The following is a 21,501-nucleotide window of genomic DNA, read 5'->3' as shown; positions in this document are numbered from 1 at the left end:
CCCTTGATCCTCGGGTTCTGAGGAAGATTTGCCAAGACCGGGCCCAAGTTATATTGATCACCCCGGATTGGCCAAGAAGGGTGTGGTACACAGATCTACTTCACCTTTCGTCGCACCCGCCGCTCCGTCTCCCTCTCAGGGCAGACCTCCTCTCGCAGTCAGAGGGGCAGGTTCTTCAGCCCCTCCTCCAGAGCCTGCACCTTCATGCCTGGAGTTTGAACGGGGCAACCTGAGTTCTTTCTCTCTCCCACCGGATGTAGTGGATGTTATATTATCATCCAGGCGACACTCCACTAAGTCAATTTATTCCTATAGATGGTCTAAGTTTGCAAAATGGTATGGAGAGAGATCCATTGACCCTTTAAAGGCCCACTTGTCTAATATGCTTCAGTTTGCTCTTTCCTTGGCTCAGCAGGGTTCTGCTGTGGCCTCGGTTAAGGGCTATTTATCAGCCTTATCGGCTTTTCATTGTCTTCCAGATCAGCTGTCGTTATTTAAATCTCCTATTGTTTTCTTGTTTTAAGATTTATCAAAGGCCTTACTAATAGGTTTCCACCTACTCCCTTTGTAATGCCACAGTGGGACCTTAATCTTGTTTTAACTTTTTTGATGGGGTCCCCTTTGAGGTCCTTCATAGCTGTCCTTTGAGGCTATTGTCCTTTAAAACGGTCTTTCTTGTAGCCACAACCTCAGCAAGTGAGTGAGCTTCAAACTCTTAGTTCAAAACCCCCGTTTTTAAACTTACATGCTGAAAGGATGGTCCTCAGGACCAGGGCTGCTTTCCTACCTAAGGTAGTTACTCTTTTTCATCTGGGGCAGTCCATTACTCTCCCTGTGTTTTATCCTCCCCCTCACCCTTCCAAGGAGGAGGAGAGACTTCACCGCTTGGACCCTAAAAGAGCAGTGAGCTTTTATTTGGACAGAACAAAAGATATACGTTTGGAAGATCAGCTCTTCGTGGGCTTTGTTGGACACTCAAAAGGCAAAGCTGTGCACAAGCGCACTCTGTCCAGATGGATCATCCTAACCATCAAGATCTGCTATGCCCTGGCTGGCAAGGTTCCACCTGAGGGTATTAGAGCTCATTCTACTAGAGCTAAGTCGTCCACCTCTGCTTTGGCCAGGGGTGTTCCAGTTGCAGACATTTGTAAGGCCGCGACTTGGGCCTCCCTCCATACTTTCGCAAAGCATTATTGCTTAGATTCTGAGATGAGGATGGAGGGCCATTTTGCGCGCTCTGTCTTGCAGGACTTTTTGGTATAGGAAAGGTGGACACCCTCCTCCGGGAGTGGGACTGCTGTGGGAATCTATTCACAAGATGAGGAATCCACTGGCAGATGTATCCATCAGAAGAACAAGTTATTTACCTTCGGTAACGCTTTTTCTGGTGGATACAGTATGTGCCTGTGGATTCCTCACTGACCCAACCACCTCCCCCTTGTCCACCTTTGTACACCTAAAAAGATCCCTTTTTTGGCTGGTTGTTTATTCATTGTATTTTCTATCTAGTACATTCATGGGAAATGCTGATGTTTTCAGCTTTCCTTTTTGACTTTGTGCTGTATATATTGATTCAAATGTTGTGTACTATGTATACTTGAGTCTGTGTCAGTCCACCTGTTCGCCTCGGAGGCACGGAAAAAATGGGTGGAACTGACGTCATTACGCCGACGTGGCTCTCTTATGGCTCCGGTGACGTCATACGGAGTCACGAGCGGAGCCGTGGTATTATGACGTCCACGTTGGCATGGAGAGATAGGAAAAATTCCGTGGAATGCTGGCGCAGGGGATATTCACAAGGTGAATAACCCACAGGCAGATACTGTATCCACCAGAAAAAGCGTTACCGAAGGTAAGCAACTTGCTCGTTTAAAGTTATTCAAGAAACTTAATTTGATAAAGGTAACTGTCAGTAGCTGTTAGGTCTCTTTTGTCATTGTGGTGACTCTCCGGAACCCGCAAAGACCAAAGTGGCAGGCCAAGATCAACAACAAAGGACTTTCTTAAGCTAATCAGAAATGCAAATTTTAAAATCACGTGTGCACAGCGACAATCGTTAAATATTCACACCCTAATTACAAGCCACTCATAATGCCTGTCTGTAGGAATTTGTGATACACTAGTCGTGTTGCATTGTTTATTCCTGAAATTTTTTAAAAATCAGATATGATAAACAGGATTGAGGTCCATGGCTATGGCTGCATGAAATATTGTCAAGTCACCAATAGCAGTTGATAAACTGGAATGTATAGCTCGGCTAAAAAAACAATACCATATATAAAAAAACATATAAAATAAATATTTTGTATTCTTGGCATAAACACCAAATATGTACGGTGCAGGAAATCCCACAGTAATTAATAATAAGAGGACTAAACACGAGCACTGATAGCATTAAAATCAAAAATGGGACGTCCCAGTAGGGGCGTTTTGCCTGCAGTTTGTAGCCCAGTGAGGCAGCAGTGCTATAGAACACTTCTTTGTGAAGCAGTTGCTGGCAGACAGGATTAGCCTCACAAATTCAACTTTTTTGGTTTTGAGCAATCAAAAAATAAAGAATTCGTAGCCCCTGCTTGAAAACAAATGACAACTTTGGTACATAATGACCAGAAGCAATATACGCAGGACTACTCAGAAGATTTTATAATCCTTCGTGTGATCTCACTGTGGAAACTATGGGGCAGATTTACAAGCCTCTTGCGCCACTTTTGCGTCAATTTTAACATGGGAAATGTGACTCAACAGTGGTGCAAGAGGCTTGTAATTCTGTCCCTTTGTACATTAGTTTTTTAAAAGAAAGTATGATAGTATAAAATTGCACAAATCATTGTCAAACCTGCATTTAGTTTTTAATAATCAGATAAATTGGGTCCACAGTCGGATAAATTAGTAGGCAGAACATTATAATTTGCAGTAACTTGATGGATTAGTAAATCATTATATAGTGGGTTACCCATTTATTTGTGTGGAGAGTGACTTCACTAAATGAATGCATCTATGATACTGGCAACCATTTGAGATAATGGGCCGAATACAGACTGACGACTGACCATCGTGCCCAAGTTATGCCCCTCAAGTTGCCTCATCATAACCAACTGAATGAAAGGACTAGTTTAGTGAATAGAAGATCCGCCTTTCTCAGCTGGGGAATATGGTTGTCTAATGACATTTTTTGAAATTATAAATATTATGCATGCTTTGGATTAATTAGATAATCTTTGAATAATTGATTTATATTAATCCTGTATGAGGAGAAATAAATCATCTTGATCACTCAAAACTGAGAAACAGTAACAAGAGGGACTCTAGGGTGCAATATAAGAATATGCTACCATGATGGTTTGTAACACAACAAAGATACTATGAGGGTCTTTTGTGTTGGATGAAATAAAGTTGGAGTGGAGTCCTTGTCCCCGCTTATCCGGCAGATGCCAACTGATGTTCTTAGAGATCCACGTCATCTGGCCTAGAATCGTTTTGGCAAATTACTCCCTTTGATGTTTTGACTTTGTCACAACCTTAATGCTGGATGGCTGTTGTGTAATGGTGGCTGGTTAACATTTTGTTTGTATTTTAGAAACAAAATCCCTAACGAGGGGTTTGTTTCTGAAATGCAAAATATCTACGGCTCTGATAGACAGGTGGTCCCGGACAGGAAATGTTTGCATCAGAAAGCCTATCCTGTGTAGGGTAATACTTTTGGCACATTTACTTGGCAGCCCCATTTCAAATAGGCTGTGGCTCATATGTTTCTAAAAGCAGAGCCTTCTGATAGTCTGCCATTGGAAACCAAGTAGGTTCTCACCTTATTTCACAGTGAGAGTCCCAGTCACCGACCCGCTAAATGAAGCTCTATGTCTTGAGGTATAGACATAAAGGTGCCGATTAGGATCCTGGAGAAACCGGGTACGAACCGTCGGATGGAGGCGTTTCTCCGTCCGACTCGTACCCGGTTGTAAAACATTACAAACATGCAAGTACGAATCGCACGGAAACACCATTTCCGTACGAATCGTAAAAAACACCGTCCGACGAAAATATACAAACAAATGTGATCCGGGAAAGCGCCGACGTGACGTCGGGACGCTTTCAGGCAGCGTTTCACGAACCAGGAAGTACGATTCGAACCGACAACAGTCCGGACGGCAATATTTCTACGGCACCCAAAAAGTGCCGGAAAAGCGAAGTACGCCACGAAAAGACCAGATTAGGAGGCCTGGTACGCGCCGTACCCCCCCCAGCCCCCGTGAGTACGCGCCGTATCCCCCCCCAGCCCCCGTGAGTCCACGCCGTACCCCCCCAGCCCCCGTGAGTACGCGCCGTACCCCCCCAGCCCCCGTGAGTACGCGCCGTACCCCCCCAGCCCCCGTGTACGTACGAGTCGAACCCCCCCCAGCCCCCGTGTATGTACGAGTCGAACCCCCCCAGCCCCCGTGTACGTACGAGTCGAACCCCCCCCAGCCCCCGTGTACATACGAGTCAAACCCCCCGTGTATGTACATCCGTGTACGTACGAGTCGAACCCCTCCGTGTAGGTACACCCCCACCCGTGTATGTACACCCCCACCCGTGTATGTACACCCCCACCTGTGTATGTACACCCGTGTACGTACGAGTCGAACCCCCCGTGTATGTACACCCCCACCCGTGTATGTACACCCCCACCCGTGTATGTACACCCGTGTACGTATGAGTCGAACCCCCCCGTGTATGTACACCCGTGTATGTACGAGTCGTACCCCCACCCGTGTATGTACGGTGCGTACCCCCAGCGCGTAGCGCTGGGGGTACGCACCGTACATACACGGGTGGTGGGTACGACTCGTACGTACACGGGTGTACATACACGGGTGGTTCGACTCGTACGTACACGGGTGTACATACACGGGGGTACGACTCGTACATACATGGGTGTACATACATGGGGGTTCGACTCGTACGTACATGGGTGTACATACACGGGGGTTCGACTCGTACGTACACGGGTGTACATACACGGGGGTATGACTCATACGTACACGGGTGTACATACACAGGGGTACGACTCGTACGTACACGGGTGTACATACACGGGGGGTTCGACTCGTACGTACACGGGTGTACATACATGGGGGTACGACTCGTACGTACACGGGTGTACATACACGGAGGGTTCGACTCGTACGTACACGGGTGTACATACACGGGGGTACGACTCGTACGTACACGGGTGTACATACACGGGGGTTCGACTCGTACGTACACGGGTGTACATACACGGGGGTACGACTCGTACGTACACGGGGGCTGGGGGGGTCGGCGCGTATGCGGGCACATGTCTCCATGGTTGCTATGGGAGTTCGGTCCGTACGGTGCATTTTCCATACGGTTGTAACATCGGACGCACGGGACGGATCGTACTTGCGCGCTCGGACTTCACTTTTCACATTTGTATGGTAAATCGTCCGGGGATTTGTCGGACACTTTTTCCGACCCGAGGACGTGTGGGGAATTATTCCCAATGCGATTCGTATGGACTTTTTCCCATGCAAATCGTACTTGGCAGTTTGTACGGCACTTGTACGATTCGTACGGTAAAAAGACCGGATACGAGTCGTACGGGGATATTTTTTCCAGGATCCTAATCGGCACCAGAGTGTGACAATTTGTTCAGAAAATTAGAGATTCACTATATACATCAGCTTAAAAGTAAGTAAAAAGTGGCACAAAAACATTTCCATATATGAAGAAAAGAGTGTAAGAGGAAAATTGGAACAAGAAGCTATTTACATTAGGAATAATGTTGCCGGCTCATACAGGAAATTTATAGTGGATACTGCCAGTAAGATTCAGATCAGATAACACTGGAGAAGATTTTTGCAGTGGCTTGTAAAATCTATATCCTCAAATTATAAGGTTATTGTACACAAACTAATATAATCTCCAGGTTGTTTGTAGTCTATGTAATTAGTAAGGAGAGCTATCGAAGTAGCAAAAGGTCTATGTTGCTAGGATTACATGGCTGTTCGACTACGGCTATAAGAGACAACATTCTCGGACAACATTCTTTAATCATGGGTGGTCTTGTTGCTAATTCAGATATATATATATATAAAAATCGATCTAACTCAAACTGGGGTCAGCATAAAACATTACATTGCACATAATCCCCAAGGATTGTTGCAGTTACCAATAAAGAACAGAAATACAGATTATGCGCACTGTACTCTGTATAACAGATATTTTTAAAGCATTCATAATGATCAGTTTCTGCAGATGGTGGTAAAATGTGGACACCTGGGCATTCCAAAACCCTTGCAAAAAATAGATATTTTACTCAATTAAATGAGTGAAGATTAATCAGATATGTGAACTGACTGATGAAGCACCTTGCCCAGTTGTAGTTTTAGCCCCTTCCTTTTTGTATTCAATTTATAGATGGTGGTTTTTGATTCAGAATTGAGGCTTGTGCGGTCTCCCCGCCGGGGAATTGGGCCCCGATCATATTCCTGATCTCCTTTATGTGGATGATGCAGTCCTTCTTTCTAGCACGCAAGTCGGATTACCACATGCCCTAAATAATCTAGCAATAACTTTAGTAAAATAATTCGAAAATGGCGATACGCAAGACTAAGGTCATAATCCATGGTAAACAGCGTACAAATAGCGATAATACATTGAGAGAGCTGATCTGGAAATAGAGAGTGAATATTTCTACCTGTGAGCCACTGATTAAAATTAACTACAGTGTCTACCTGCCAGGAACGCTTTAGGCTTACATCCATGCGAGCACTGTACTTGTAAATTTCAAATACAAAGTTTTTTAAATTAATTCTTCTGACAAAGTCAAATGAAGCCACGGCCGTCCTGTTGATGACCTATGATGCTGTTATCTGGATGGGGGATGCAAACTGGAGGGATGTGCTGGTAGGTAGGAGTGCTGCTGGAAGTTCATTGCTTCTGGTCATTCTTTTCATTGATAATAAAGTAAAGGGGATAGCAAGAAGAGTATGAAGGTGCTGCTTATGGCCAGATGTAGATAGGGGAGTTTCTGAAGTATACAGCCATACACTCTCACTCTAGTGGCGATTCAAGCATGTCTGTGACCACTGAGCCCGAGAGCTCATTCAACAAAGGTACTAACATATTCTGATTCTGTTCTGCAATGGAACCCATGGAACTCTTTGCAAAGGCATTCTCGGGCTGTCGAATGCAGCGAATGCCGTTCTAAAGGGTGATTGTGCACTATTCATCGATAATCAAACAATAGTATTTCTTCCACCCTGGGGTACCCAGAACAGGGTATATGTCTCCCACGGCCTGTTCCTGCGTGAGGGAGGCAAAGGAGAAATGTCAGATTCTTTTTGACAAAGGAGACACACTCTGCCGCAACATATTTCATACTGTGTACCGACTCTTAATATGGTGTTGCTATGTTTTCATATTACTCTTAGGTTTAAATACAGTGCACAATAACCCGTGATAGTGCAGTAACTTGCTGATAATCTGAAGTCTATTGTTACAGAGCTCTCATATGACAACCCATATAAAATGGAAACTCATGTTTGGTAAACTCAAGGCAACCAGAATATCATTACTCTTGTTATTGTTCAGAAAAGTTCTACTTTTCCTTTTTTCATCTTGAGCATGCAACTACCCTTCTAGGCCAGCACTGCATCTAGAAATATCCTGGCTATTTTCAAAAAGTGCCTCTATGGTTTTTTGTTCAGGAGCTTCTTTTAAGCGAAATTTGATAATATCTGCCACTGAAAGGATTTACCATTAAATTAGTACAAAACGATTGTGTCATGTTATGCAGTGGTGCAGAGTATTATGTTTTTGAAGGTAGAGATGTTCTGTGTTATGTTGAATTATGTTATGTTATGCTATGTTATGTTATGTTGGATTGTTATTTTTCTTTATTCCTAAATCATTTACAAAATATTCAGCCTAAGGCAGCTACTTCGGGCCCAATTCTGAATTTGTCAGTACTGGTAGGATGCAAACACCACACCTAAAAAAAACAGTACTTTGTGGAAACACCATACCAATACCATGAAATTCTGAGTTAATCTTCACAGAGTGAGTAATTACTATGCAGGGCTGATGTTTCTGGGTCAAATTACGTACAGAAGTTCCAATTCCATAGTATACAGCTCTCCCATTTACCACTTTCTTTGAGTAGGTAGTAAAGGGAGAGGAGACTCTATGCAGGGTGGCTGGGGAGGGTGTCAGACAAGCTGTGGACCGGCGGGGGGAGCATTCTATTCTCCCCATGTGCTGTAGGAAGGGAGTCCGACAGGAGATTGGACCGGCTGCACTTGTGCCACAACCACAGCCTGATCTACTTGTGATTTTACTGACCAGATCTTACATCTGATAAAAATGGATCTTTCTTCCTGCACCCAAAGAATCTAGGTGTGAGAACACTGGGCTAATTGTAAACGAAGGGGGCTGGATCGCTCCCGGGGATACCATCCTGCACTACTTGTAATCAGGCCCCTAGTACGACGTCCAACTAAATGCATCTTTGCTTTCATCTACTTCATGAATTGTTAATGTGTTGCAATTCATTCCCTGTGCTACTGCTTTGAATAGTATTGTTACAGCATGAACATTAGTAATGTGCTCCACAATCGTGATATTGCACCTGTTCAAACTGCAGTTTTCATGTTTAATGTCAAAACAAGAATGCATTGATTCCATTGTAATAACAGAATGTGTTGTTTTTCTATTCCTAGTTATTTGAGATTACAATTCCTCTCTCTCAGGGACCTAAACCAGTAACAATCAGTTTTGCCAATCATACATCTTGCCGATGCATGTCCAAACTGGATGTTTACCGACAAGTGCATTCGATCATACGCCGCTCTTTGCCAGCCACCCATTCACAGTAAGTATCCACTGCATGTCTCTGAATGTATGTCTGCTATTTTTGGTTTAGGACGTGATTAATTAACTTTTAAGTTTTACATAGATTCAGTCCCTAGTAGGTCGGGCCACTCCTCAGTTCCTTCATGTAAACTCTGAAATGCATCACCCCAGACTGAAGTTCATTCCGTGACACATAACTTTATCGGTCAGGCTTTTCATCCCTGGAGCTCAGATGAGCCATTACTTTGGAATTCTATGTTGCACTCATTGATAAACTGGAAACATCTGGGGAGAAAAACAGAAGCCCAGAGGTGAGGAAAAGTGTCTGCTAGGAACAAAGTGCTTTCCGGGAATGGGACCGCAAGAAGTGCCAGGGAGTGGAGGGAAGAAACTGGCAGCCTGTCCAGTAAGGCAAGGTCAAAGAAAACAGGCTGCCAGGCTAAGCTGGACCAAGGGGGGCAGCAATCAACAGCAGTCATGCAGTCCCTCTAGCAAGTGCATACTGCATAGACGCCCTCTCTGCTGGAGAGGGACCGATAGTCCTGCCAAATGCTAAGCTCCGGTGAGGAGGAGGAGCAGAAGAGCCTGCATAGGGCTCATATGAAAGAGAAACCCATCCCTCAAGGAGAAAGGCAACAATACAGAAAGCAGGAAGTTGGTTGGGTGTTTTGAATGTTGACCCTTTTATTGACTCTACCTCAGGATTGCAGGGGAGAAGTTATTTAAAGAAGAGTTTTTAAAGCACCTTAAAGGGAGCACTGTCATGGAGGCACATTACCTCAAATAGTAAGTAATGAGACAAGAATGTGGTCTGGGGGAGTGATGGATCCATAGGATAATATTTACATGGAGGTACCCTTAGGTAAGTCCTAAACAGTTAAGACTATTTCCCCTCGTTTTGGGTATTTCTGTTTCATTGTACTTCGTGAAAGGCCCCGATTGTGAGACAGGTGGAGCGAAATTACTGCATGGAGTTATGCATTCATTTTGCTGTGTCAGATTACCAGTTTCCCCTATTCGTTTTAGCATGCGATTTTACATTGCTGTAAAATCACGTGCAAAAAACCTGACTGAGGCAACCGGGTGCCATATTACCATGCGCTAAATTGCATGCAGGCAAGGATAAGTGATGTTACAAGGTGTGAGGTAAAGCTTTCCCTCATGAAGAATTGGCACCTACATTTACCTCCTGCCTGGAGCAGGTGGTACATTTTTCTAAAGTAGATAAGACAATAAACATGATTTAATACATAGTACACAGTTTTAATGTTGCATATTGTGACTGGTTTTTTTCACAAGCATCATTAAACAACTACACTTCTTGTTCTGCTACGTTCTGTCTCTGAAGGGTGATGTTGAAGTTTGGGAAGGCATCTTTACAGGATGTCATACCCTAACTTTTTAATTTTTCTAGGATAGGAAATGTGTACATTAGTTATAATTTTGACATAGCGAATCACTTTCCTAAAAGTAAATGCTACCAGTGCTGCATGACATTTGTATGTGTAGACATTTGCCTGTGCCACTGCAACATAAACACAGTCTTGACCAACCTGCATAGCAAAATGATGATGGCCAGGAACATGTAGCAGAACAGGACTATCATCAACATCTTTATACTCCTCATATAAGAACACACATTTGTCAACAATTACTTCTCACAAATTATTTTCTTCTCATGAAAACCAAAACTCATTTAACCCCTTCGGTGCTCATGACGGAACGGTTCCGTCATGAGCCACGGTTGAGCTGTGCTCATGACGGAACCGTTCCGTCATGACCACGCCCGCGCAAGATTCCGTCAGCACAGCGGCGGAATCTGCGCAGCATGGAAGGGGTTAAAAACAATCTATTTATTTTGATTGTGATGCAAACCAAAACAATACCTCCTCTTATCAGAAATATTAATATTTTAAACAGACAACATTTTTATAATGTTTATGTATATAAAGTAATTACCTGTCTATAGCCATCTCAGATAAGTTGCAATTTTCTAAAGCAGAGGGAAAGGTAGGGTCAGGAAGTTGTACTGTACAGGCAGTCCTCCTTCAAGGACATACTGGAGATACCTGTTGGAATGATGCTAAAGTAGTAGAGGGGGAGGAGAATGTCTGGGAGGACTGCTTGTAGGTCGTCCCATTTGTGCACTAGTTGCTTATGCCATGATTCCCTCTTGAAATGCACATGTTTCTGAATCAATGGAACATAGAGAAAAGGGGGCAGATTCACAGAACTTATCTGAGACAAAATCCTAAACTTACTACTTTTGGTATTCACAGAAGGCATTTAGCAGTAGTAAAGTTAGGATTTTGGCTTAAGTTTGACTTAAGTTTGACTTAAGACAAACTTAAGACAAACTTAGGACAGACTTAAGACAGACCTACGACAGACTTAAGACAAACTTAAGACAAATTTAGGACAGACTTAAGACAGACTTTAGACAGACTTAAGACAAAATCCTAACTTTACTACTACTAAATGCCTTCTGTGAATACCAAAAGTAATAAGTTTAGGATTTTGTCTCAGATTACTTCTGTGAATCAGGACCAAGAACTATACCACTCCAAGCATGGTGCTAAACTGTCAAACAGCTTGATTCAGTCAACTGATAGATCTTCTGTTGGTTCTCTGATTATCCATCATCCCCTTTGGTTTTGCTTTGTTCGCCCTAAGTTGGCAGGGTATGCCCAGACGTGGGTCCCTTGCTCACTTTGCCACTGGATTCAAGATAGCCTGGCTGACGAGGGTTATGAACCCGAAACGGGTCCCAGGAAGCTTGTTTCCGGTCCAAGGAAGAAATGGCTTGGCAGTTCGGACTGGACTGTTCCCATGAGGCACAGGGTCAGACTGATTTGCATATGGCCATGTCTGAACTGGGGTGGCGGAGTGAGCTAAAGAATAATGAGGGATTAAACCCAGATCAGTTGACTAGGGGTGAGTGTTTGCATTGTTCAACACTCCGTCAACCATCCCCTTTGGTTTTGCTTTGTTCACCCTAAGTTGGCAGGGCATGCCCAGACGTGGGACCCTTGCTCACTTTGCCACTGGATTCAAGATAGCCTGGCTGATGAGGGTTATGAACCCGAAACCGGATCCAGGATGCTTGTTTCTGGTCCAGGGAAGCCATGGTTTGGCAGTTCGGGCTGGACTGTTCCCATGAGGCACAGGGTCAGACTGATTTGCATATGGCCATGTCTGAACTGGGGTAGCGGAGTGAGCTAAAGAATGATGATGGATTAAACCCAGATCAGTTGACTGGGGGTGAGTGTTTGCATTGTTCAACACTCCGTCAATCACCCCATTTGGTTTTGCTTTGTTTGCCCTAAGTTGGCAGGGTATGCCCAGACGTGGATCCCTTGCTCACTTTGCCACTGGATTCAAGATAGCCTGGCTGAGGAGGGTTATGAACCCGAAACCGGACCCAGGATGCTTGTTTCTGGTCCAGGGAAGTCATGGCTTGGCAGTTCAGGCTGGACTGTTCTCTTGAGGCACAGGCTCAGACTGATTTGCATATGGCCATGTCTGAACTGGGGTGACGGAGTGAGCTAAAGAATGATGATGGATTAAACCCAGATTAGTTGACTGGGGGTGAGTGTTTGCATTGTTCAACACTCCGTCCATCATCCCCTTTGGGTTTTGGCCCTCTGATTAGCCAGATCGATTACAGGCTGCCTTTGCACAAACCAGATATCACATTCACAGAAGATCTTGGTTCTTGTTGTAGATATCTCATTGGCTGCCATACGGATTCAGAGACAGTTTGTGAGTGTGTATCCAGGGCCTGGATAGTACTTATACAGTCTTGTGATAGAGCGTGCAGGATGACATGACTGGATTACATCACTGCCACTCATCTAGGTATTTGTTCTAGGGTTTGATTGTCTCCACTGGTGGTGGTTACCATTGATAGATGTCCCCAGTTGCCAAAGGGTGTTCAACAACCTCTGATAATGGTCTCCACTCAATGTTGGCCCTTTTGTTCTGCCAGTGGTACATTCTCTTCCTTCTCTTCCTGTTTCACTTCTAGCAGTTCAGTAATACTGTGTGGAATTGATACCGAAAGGACAGGTGTTGCCAAGGACATAGTTATATTTGTTGAGACCCCAGATGATATCTCAGATTCAATAATGGCATCCTGCGGCTGACCACTGCTGTCACTCACAGAGGTTACAACGGTATTTGCTGCTGATGTGGTCACTGATACACAGGAAGCTTAGGTATGTTTAATTGGAGGTAGACCAGATGAGTCAGATGTTGTGATTGCTGTGGGTAGAGTTGGGAACGCACATGCAGTGCTCACAGAAACTGAAGGCGTGGATAGGTATTTTGAATCACTGGTCTCTAAAGGTTTTTTCCCCGAAAGGCCTTGAGGGCTTCTTGCTGGTGTTGGTGGGGAGACATAGCTGGCTGAGGGCTGCTCATCTTTCCACTGCAAAGAGTATGGGGATATTTTTTAATATTTCATGTAATCCTACTTACACATAATTTATTTAAAGTGAAATAATTTCCATGTGTCATAATTTGCCTAATGTTAAGAAGAAGCTGGATATAATTAAATAATAAATTGAGACACTCTTTTGATGTCATGTGATATTTGGATAATGATAGCTATTCCTTATTTGAGAAAGCAGATAAGTGGTAAGCATATGAATGCAACACTTTCCAAGCTCCTCTGCTCTTCCTTCAATGCCCTCATTGCTGGCAAGGTTGATTATCAACCGGACTTTATCCCACCTTGCGGGCTTCAGTTCTGGAGGTGGACCTCCTCTGGTTTCCAGGCTCTCATCTGTGTTTGGTCATCAAATCCTGAATATGACGGTTCGAATTTTGATAACAATTCTTACAATCTTCTGCAGTCCTTGGATGGAATGAGACTGTATTAATTTAAGCAGTGATTTGTTTCCATTTCATGAATCTAGTGTTTTTGTTTTCTGCAGAAAATGCCTTATCAGCTAGGCGCTTACCGGGCTCTTCACTTACCGCCTCCCCTGCCAGTACCTGCATTTCAGAGTCACTGAATTTATATTTTCTTACTCATTCAGGAGCCATAGTATTGGTGGAAATAGAAATAGAGATGAATGGTTTTCTGTTTAAAGTGGAATCCACAGAATGGCTGCCAAGAACTCTTTGTTTCACAGTTATATGCCAAAAAGCAAATAATGCAGCAAGTATCTCCTCCAAAATGTAGGGCCAGCGGTGAGACTACTCTCCTACGTACTTCAAATCATGTTGACACTTTAGATTACATATTTCCTGTTTGCTAGTGTCATCTCTTGTCAATTAGGGGTTTCTACAAGTGTGTATTTTCCATCGGTTTTGCCAGCTGGAAAAATCATCCAATAAAATTGGGAGCAATAAAATTACCCTTGTAACATTGCTACCACAGTATCTGGCAAATAATTATAATGGAGTGATTTTTCTAGATCAACGGATGATTTTTAATCCCCTAATAGTAAAATGTGTGTGATTTTACTACACCCGATTTGCCTATCAACTCCTAACCAGTGCCATACTTCTTTCAATACATTCCTACTTTTGGAATTCCCTGTGCCTGGGAATCATGTCTTTTATACCTTAACTGTTTTGAATTGCATACCCTTATTTCTTGAATTCCTCAGCATTTCCTGCACAGTTAAGGCTTGAGCTCAACCAAGCTATGCCAAGGAAGGCACGTCTGGGTGTCTTAGAGAGCCTGTTGCACAGCTCATCCATAATAGATACATTTGAGTCTTGGGAAATCTGATTATGGGGAATAAAAGTCTTTACCTCCCTCTGACCAAAGACTCATCACATTATGCTTGCATCGAGAAATTCAAAGCAAGAATGTTAGTTTACAGCTATGAAATGTTTACATTTAATATATCTAATGTACATATAATACATTTCAGTAGTATTCCGGGTAAATGTGATTTTCCAACTAAGGGTTAAATTGCAGTTCACTTTAAATGAGGATATTGAGGCAGAAAAGGGGCGCCTGATAATGCAGAACTTGTCTCTGCATATGTATCTCTCCAGAGAATGATTCCAGTGCCAACTCTCTGGCAAGTCTGATTTCTCGCAAGGCATTCCCCCTTCCCAGCCCTTTCAAATGTAGCTTTTCTCTTTTTTTTATGCATTGAGCGTCAAGTCTGTGGTTGCTAAAGCCAAGTCTGACATATCATCTTTTGAAACCAGAAAAATAACATTGAAAAATAAAAGTTGGTTTATCTGTTACAATTCAAACATTTGCGGTTTTCTAAACATTTCAAGAAAAACATGGAACTGCATTGCAGTACACCAGTATGTCTCTACAATATGACGATTTGAAATATTCATGGTTACTCTCAGTGTTTATTTTAACAACAGAGAGAAACAGTTTCCAAACATTTTCCCATTTGTCAAGTAACACTTTTTCTTTTTAATACAAAATGAAGTTTAAAAATAAACCGGCCAAAAACATTTATGGGTTACAATGGAGTTCATAACCTTAACTGCCTTGAAAGAGGAATATTTGAATTTGGGATTAGCATAGTAAATTGGGTGAGGTGTGCCAGTGCGCATGTGTCTACAGCATTATTCACACACTGATGAATGTATTATTGGTTTAGGATGAATGATAGGTTATGTTTAAAGTTCTGTTTTTGCTAGCAAGAAGGCAATCTATTTAAAAAATCACTGCTGACACATGTATTGTCTGCAAATCCTGTGTTTGGATTGATCGATACATTGAATACCTTTACATTGGGTAAAAGGCAAACTATTATTATAAAATGTCATGATTAATAATAGAGCCCAAGTACCCAGAACCTTGATCAAGCTAATCCTAATCAATACATCGCAACTGAACCATGTTTGAAACTCAGTGCTTAAATTGAGCAGAGGTTTCTTGTACTAGGGACGGGCGCTTAATTGGATTCTGGTGCTGGGTATCGGCACTTAATTGTCATCACCACACTTATGACACTTGGCCACATGGTGGCTCTGCTCATCTAATTTAGAGATGAGCAGAACAACGGTTGTTTATGAATACAATATACATTAGAAAATACTAATGCCTGCCTCCACAGCCATTTCTTCAGCTTTGGGGACCTGAAATAATCTGAACTCATGCACTTACAGGCGAGAGAGATGGTTAGTAGTTGTTTTGGTACTGTCATTGGCAACGGTGATGGGGCAATGGGTGGTGCAAGCTGCCGTGGCCTCCTGGTCAGGGCCTTGGCACTTATTATTTTACAAATTAAGCACTGTTGTGAACATGTCTATTTGCACATGGAAAGCAATATCGATATATATATAAGTATATGTGTCATTGTAACTGTGGCACTGGTTCTATGTTACGTAAAAGGCCCCCTTTTCACTTAATTAAAACTTTTAAAATTAGGGGGCTACTCCCCAGCAGAGTGTAAAACCTGTTGCCCCATTACAGGTATGGTGCACTTTTGCTGTTTGCACCCCGGTGCACCTTCAAGCAGGTGCACCGGGTGCAAACAGGTAAAGTGTGCCCTAGTATGGTGAATGCGCTGCCCCCAGGGCAGCCGAGAACTTGCACTGCCTTGGGGGCAGCGCATTCAAGTGAAATATGGAGCAGCTATTTAAAAGATGCTCGGTGTTTCTCTGTGCAGGCTGCAACCCGTCTGCACTTTTAAGAGGGAAGAGAAATCCCTGTGTAGGTGGGTGCAGTGAGGGACTGCACCCGTCTGCAAGGGGATGTCTGCGGGGTCCAGGGGAGCCCCTATGATTCCTCCATAGGGCTGCCTTTAGGAGCTGCACTTAAAGTGGGCTACCTTCTTATGCCCCCCTTCAGTGTGCCTCCTAAAAGCACGTTTGCCTCTACGCCCACTTCGGTACTACTGGCGGGAGCACCCTCTAATGATAGTGCTGGCACTACATGAACGCCAGCACTCTTGGTATTGCAGAAGGGGCCACACAAGCGTTTATTACACACACACTGGCTGCAAACACCTGTTGCGCCCAATGCACTTCTGTAATATGGCCCCCGGTGCCCCATTACAGGACAATATAACTTAAAGTGAAACAATAATACTTTGCCATAAAAATCACATCTCAGTATAGTCTCCATTGTTGTGGATTTTAGAAGCTATTTGGCAATAGATACCATCATGTTGTTCAACTACGTGATTTTCGCTGCCAATAAGGTTTAGTGACAAAGTGACAAAATACAGTGCACATGCATGGGCTGACCATTTTAGAAATCCAAATGTATATATGGCACACAAAAGTATTAAGCAACATCTACAACATGTATTAACATGCGTACACCTACTCAATGTCAAACACATAATGTAATTAATTCTCACAAATTGTTCTGCCTTTCTCTGACCTTTCAGATGCTACAAAGTGTCAGCAATGTGAAACAATAACGTATAAAAACACCATAAAAAATAGACAGGACTAAATACATTGTGTTGTCAAAGAAGAATATAACTAGATGGATTAAACCTTATTGGTGGCTGGTAGGGAATGGGGGTGGTGGGGAAGGCCCCCTAAGCCAATCGATCCACGGCATTGTGATTGGTCTAAGTGCTGTGGATCAGTGGTCAGATGGTGACAAGGAGCCTGTGCATGTTCCCCACCAGGCTGTGCATTACAGACTGGTGGGGGCAATGCAAGTGCGCATGCTGTTTGGCCAGCCCAAGACGGCTGGCCAAGCAGTCATGTGCACTTACGAACCGATTACGATCTCGGATGGAAAGCCTCCTACCTTAGGTTGGAGGCTTTCCGACCGCCTACTTACAATTTGGGCAGTTGGAAGTGAAACTGGCCAATCATTCTGGCTGTCTTCTGATAGGCTCAAGGAGACCGGCCTGTAATCCATAGGGACGGCGTTTTACGCAGTCCAGATTGTGGTGCTCGGTTTCAAGCAGGCTTTCCATGCCAAGCTTTCCGCCATGAAAAGCCACGCGGTGCAGGGATGAACATAACCTCCGGTTTACGGCTGTAGCACATGCTCCCACAGGTAAATGTGAGTATGCAATCGTAATTAGGTTTTCGGGACCGTTGACCGGCTGGTTGGTCGGTCTGGTTTCTGCAACGGCACCCACTCAACATCGTTATAAGCCCCTTAGTGTCACAAACCAATCCTCCTCCCTGAGCCACCAGACCCGCCCACCTGAATGCAGGCCTGCAGCGATGAAAAATAAAAGGATAATAACGTTATTATTTTATTTTTGCCTTTTTCACTGCTATAAGAGCAGTGGGCAATGCTCCTCCATCTTAGCGGAGGAGCCACCACTGCTAAACATCCAAACAATATGAGCAAGTATATTAATGTTAGACCTGGCATCATTGACATGGGTTTCCCCAGTATTTTTGCCTTTGCCTCCTGTATTTTTACAGTGTGATGGAATTCATTTTGCTGGTCTAGAAGCTTTGGGCACTTTGCCACTGCTGTTCAGTGCCAAAGTGCAAGTGCTCCCTTTGTAAATTGTTGTTATGGATTGATGATTCCATGATTTGCATATTTGATTTACGAGTCAGACCCTAGTAGTGTGCACTATGTGTGCCCAGGGCCTGTAAATCAATTGATGCTAGTGGGGTTGCAGCACTGTTTGTGCCACCTGCACAAGCAGCCTTGCAACAAGGTCTCAGGCCTGCCATTGGGATGCCTGTGTGCAGTCTAGTACTGCCATGTCGACCTGGCAAGTGCACCCACTTGCCAGGCCCTAACCTTTCCTTTTTTTACATGTGAGTCACCCCTAAGGTACCCTGTGGGCAAGGTGCATTGTTTGTGAAAGGTAGGACATGCCCTGATGTGTTTGGCATTTCCTGATAGTGAAATACTGCCAATTTCGTTTTTCACTATTTTAAGGCTATCTGTCCCATAGGATACACTTGGGAGTTTGCTCATAACATCTTATGAGTGTTACTGCCCATGGGAACAAGATAGGAAAGTAAAGTATAATATGCCTGAACTCAGAATGTTAAGATGCATCTTTTAGTGAGGGTGTTTGTACATTCTGGGTTTGAAAATACCACTTTTAGAAAGTAGGTATTTTCTTGCCTAACCATCCGGTGTGCCTCTGCTAGGTTGTGTATTGACTGGCTGGCTTTGGAGTGACAGGGACTGGGGATGTGCATTCTGTTCAGATAGCCACATGGGGGGGGGGAGTGTGTCCTGCCTTTACAGGGTGAGTCAGAGCTGGGCCGAATTGACCTGGGTTGCATTCAGAGTAGGGGTAGGAGATTTCTTTCACACCTGTATGGGACAGGTCTGCCTTGTACAATGCTGTCTCCACCTCCTGCCAGGAAGCTACACCAGAGAGGACAGAACTGGTTTTGGCTGGGCAAAGAGCTTCTCTGCCACAGAGAACAGCGGATTTTGTATTATAAAAAGAGGGGCCCAGACCCCAGACCTTTAGATCACTACTGAGAAACAAGAGGAACCTTTCCCAAGGAGAAGAGCTGGAGAAACTGAGGAAGAGTACTGCCCCTGTTCTGTTTGCTGTCTGGGGTTGGCCTGCAGTGGCTTCTTTCTGCCAAGGAAAGGAGAAGGACTTTGCTATTTGATGTGTCCCCTGCTTGTGGAAGATCTCCAAGGGCTTGAAATGGAGCTTCCCTCCTGTTCTGAATTCTCAGGGACACAAAGACTCCACTCCCAGTCCCCCTGAACTTCTTTGCTGGGAGTTCTGACCTGCCGAGAGGTGCCTGCCAGTGTTCTGGAGTTCTGGAGATTGTTGCAGGACTGAAAACTGTAAGAACTGTGAAAAGCGACGCATTGCCTGTTTCCAACTTGAACAGAACTGTTTCTACCTTTTAAGAATCGTATTTTTAGTACTGTATTGTGGATTTGTGTCGTTTTGGTCTTGTTTTGGTTTAGATAAAGATTACTTATTTTTCTAAACTGGCTTGGTGTCCATTTGTAGTGTTTTAACTGTATTACTGTATGTGTTCACAAATACTTTACACACTGCCTCTAAGATAAGCCTGTCTGCTCGTGCCAAGCTACCAAGGTGGTGAGCAGGGGTTATTTTAGAAGTGCATCCCCCTTCCCCTGACTAGGAAGAAGGGTCCCTACTTGAACAAAGGTGCAAACCCTTTCCAACTAGAGACCCCCTTTTCTAACAATTAATGTTTAATCTCTTGAGCAACATGGAATTTATGCTGGCTCAGTTTGCCCCTATTTATGTTAAAGTGAGGAGGCATAGCACATGGATAGTAACACAGGTCAAGCTGATGCACAACAGATGAGGAAATAAACTGCCCGTAATTTAGTCAGAGTTTTATGTACAACACGGAACTTGACTCGTAAATAGTAAATTAATAAATACCTAAAATGAAATTGCAGTTGGTGACCCTGCTGTAGCTGTGAGCTGTACAAGCATTATACGTAGTGAATTTTAAACCTCTCCCTAATTCACTACAATGAGCAAACTTAGTGATGTCACACTGTTAAGGAATTCCTTAAACAAACAACAGCTGCTGTAATTCCTCTTTACACTCTAGTTATTATCCAAGCATTACATTACTCTCATCTTGTTGAGATTGGAAAGATGAAACAAACAAGAAAAAGACAGAAGAAAAGCTTAAATAAATCTCAGCTATTGGGGATTACTCACAATGTATTCCAGTCCATCGTTTTTGACACACTGTACTGCTCTAAACAAAGGCCCTGCTCCATTAGGAACAATCCAGCTCGAAAACCAGTCCAGGCCCCCACTTAATGGAAAAACACAAACAACCCTGGATTGACATTGACTTGTCAGTGAGGTGCACCTTGAGTTCAATGGTACAGTGAGCACCTGGCCCACATCAGAGCATACCTATTGCACTTAGACTCCAAAAAACAAACTGGAGGAAGAAATGTTTGAATTAATCTCAGCCACTGGAGATCACTTGTAGAGATGAAAGCTTGATACTGAGTTTCCTTGCTTGGATTTATACTTGTGAACTAAAGTGTGTACCTAATTCTGAAACCTATCAATTACAAATCACGGAGTAGAAGGAGAATGAGATTTTGAGTCTTAAATTATGTGCTTATGCTCTAAATGAATTGTGGATCTAATTTGCAGATGTCACGCTGGAAACAAAACCTGTCCAAAGAATCATATCTGGAGTAATCAGGTTTGCAAATGTATAATGCAGGATAGCTTTGGATTTCCTTCTCACACTGGAGACCCGGGTAAGCACACCTTTAAAGAAATGCAGTTCTTAAAATCTTGCTTGCATTTTCATATTAAAATCTGCACTATGTGAATTAATTGTAAATACTTAATTTATTGGCAGGTGAATTCTCGGTTAATATGTCTATTTAGTTTGTATGGTGAAGGATTATGTCACAATTTTTTAATTTTAAGGTAAAATTATGTTTTTTAAACTGTGATGATAAGTCGTCATTTGAATGTTTTTTAACCGTGACATCATTGGTAGTTGTGTCTGATGTAATGGATAAACTAAACACACTAAAATACACACACACACACAAATGCACACACACACACCCGCACACACACATACACACTAGTCACCCAAGCACAGAGAGCGATATACAGAATAAAGGAGGCAGACAGATGCACACATAGGCAGATGCATGTACACATATGGAGATATATATATACAGGCATGCGTGTGTAGTTATATACACACAGATGCATAGACACACAAACACCCATAGATCGAGAAACACCCAAGGCAACATAGATACACACGTAA

At 43.4% G+C, this 21,501-nt stretch overlaps 1 protein-coding gene across 2 annotated transcripts in view; it reads left to right on the top strand.

Moving 5' to 3' along the window:
* Nucleotides 1–21,501, top strand: part of VEGFC (vascular endothelial growth factor C) — a 418,203-nt gene that overhangs the window by 358,403 nt on the left and 38,299 nt on the right. The window contains exons 4-5 of one of the 2 annotated variants that reach the window (XM_085641867.1): nt 8,721–8,872; nt 20,862–20,971. In XM_085641867.1, coding sequence (XP_085497993.1) covers nt 8,721–8,872; nt 20,862–20,971 — 262 coding nt within the window. The remainder of the gene's footprint in view (nt 1–8,720; nt 8,873–20,861; nt 20,972–21,501) is intronic. The other variant, XM_085641868.1, reaches the window with a different exon arrangement.

Source organism: Triturus cristatus, chromosome 2_2, assembly GCF_964204655.1.
Source record: "Triturus cristatus chromosome 2_2, aTriCri1.1, whole genome shotgun sequence".
NCBI classification, from domain to species: domain Eukaryota; kingdom Metazoa; phylum Chordata; class Amphibia; order Caudata; family Salamandridae; genus Triturus; species Triturus cristatus.
Note: the sequence above shows the minus strand (reverse complement) of the source record. Positions and strands in the feature narration are given on the sequence as shown.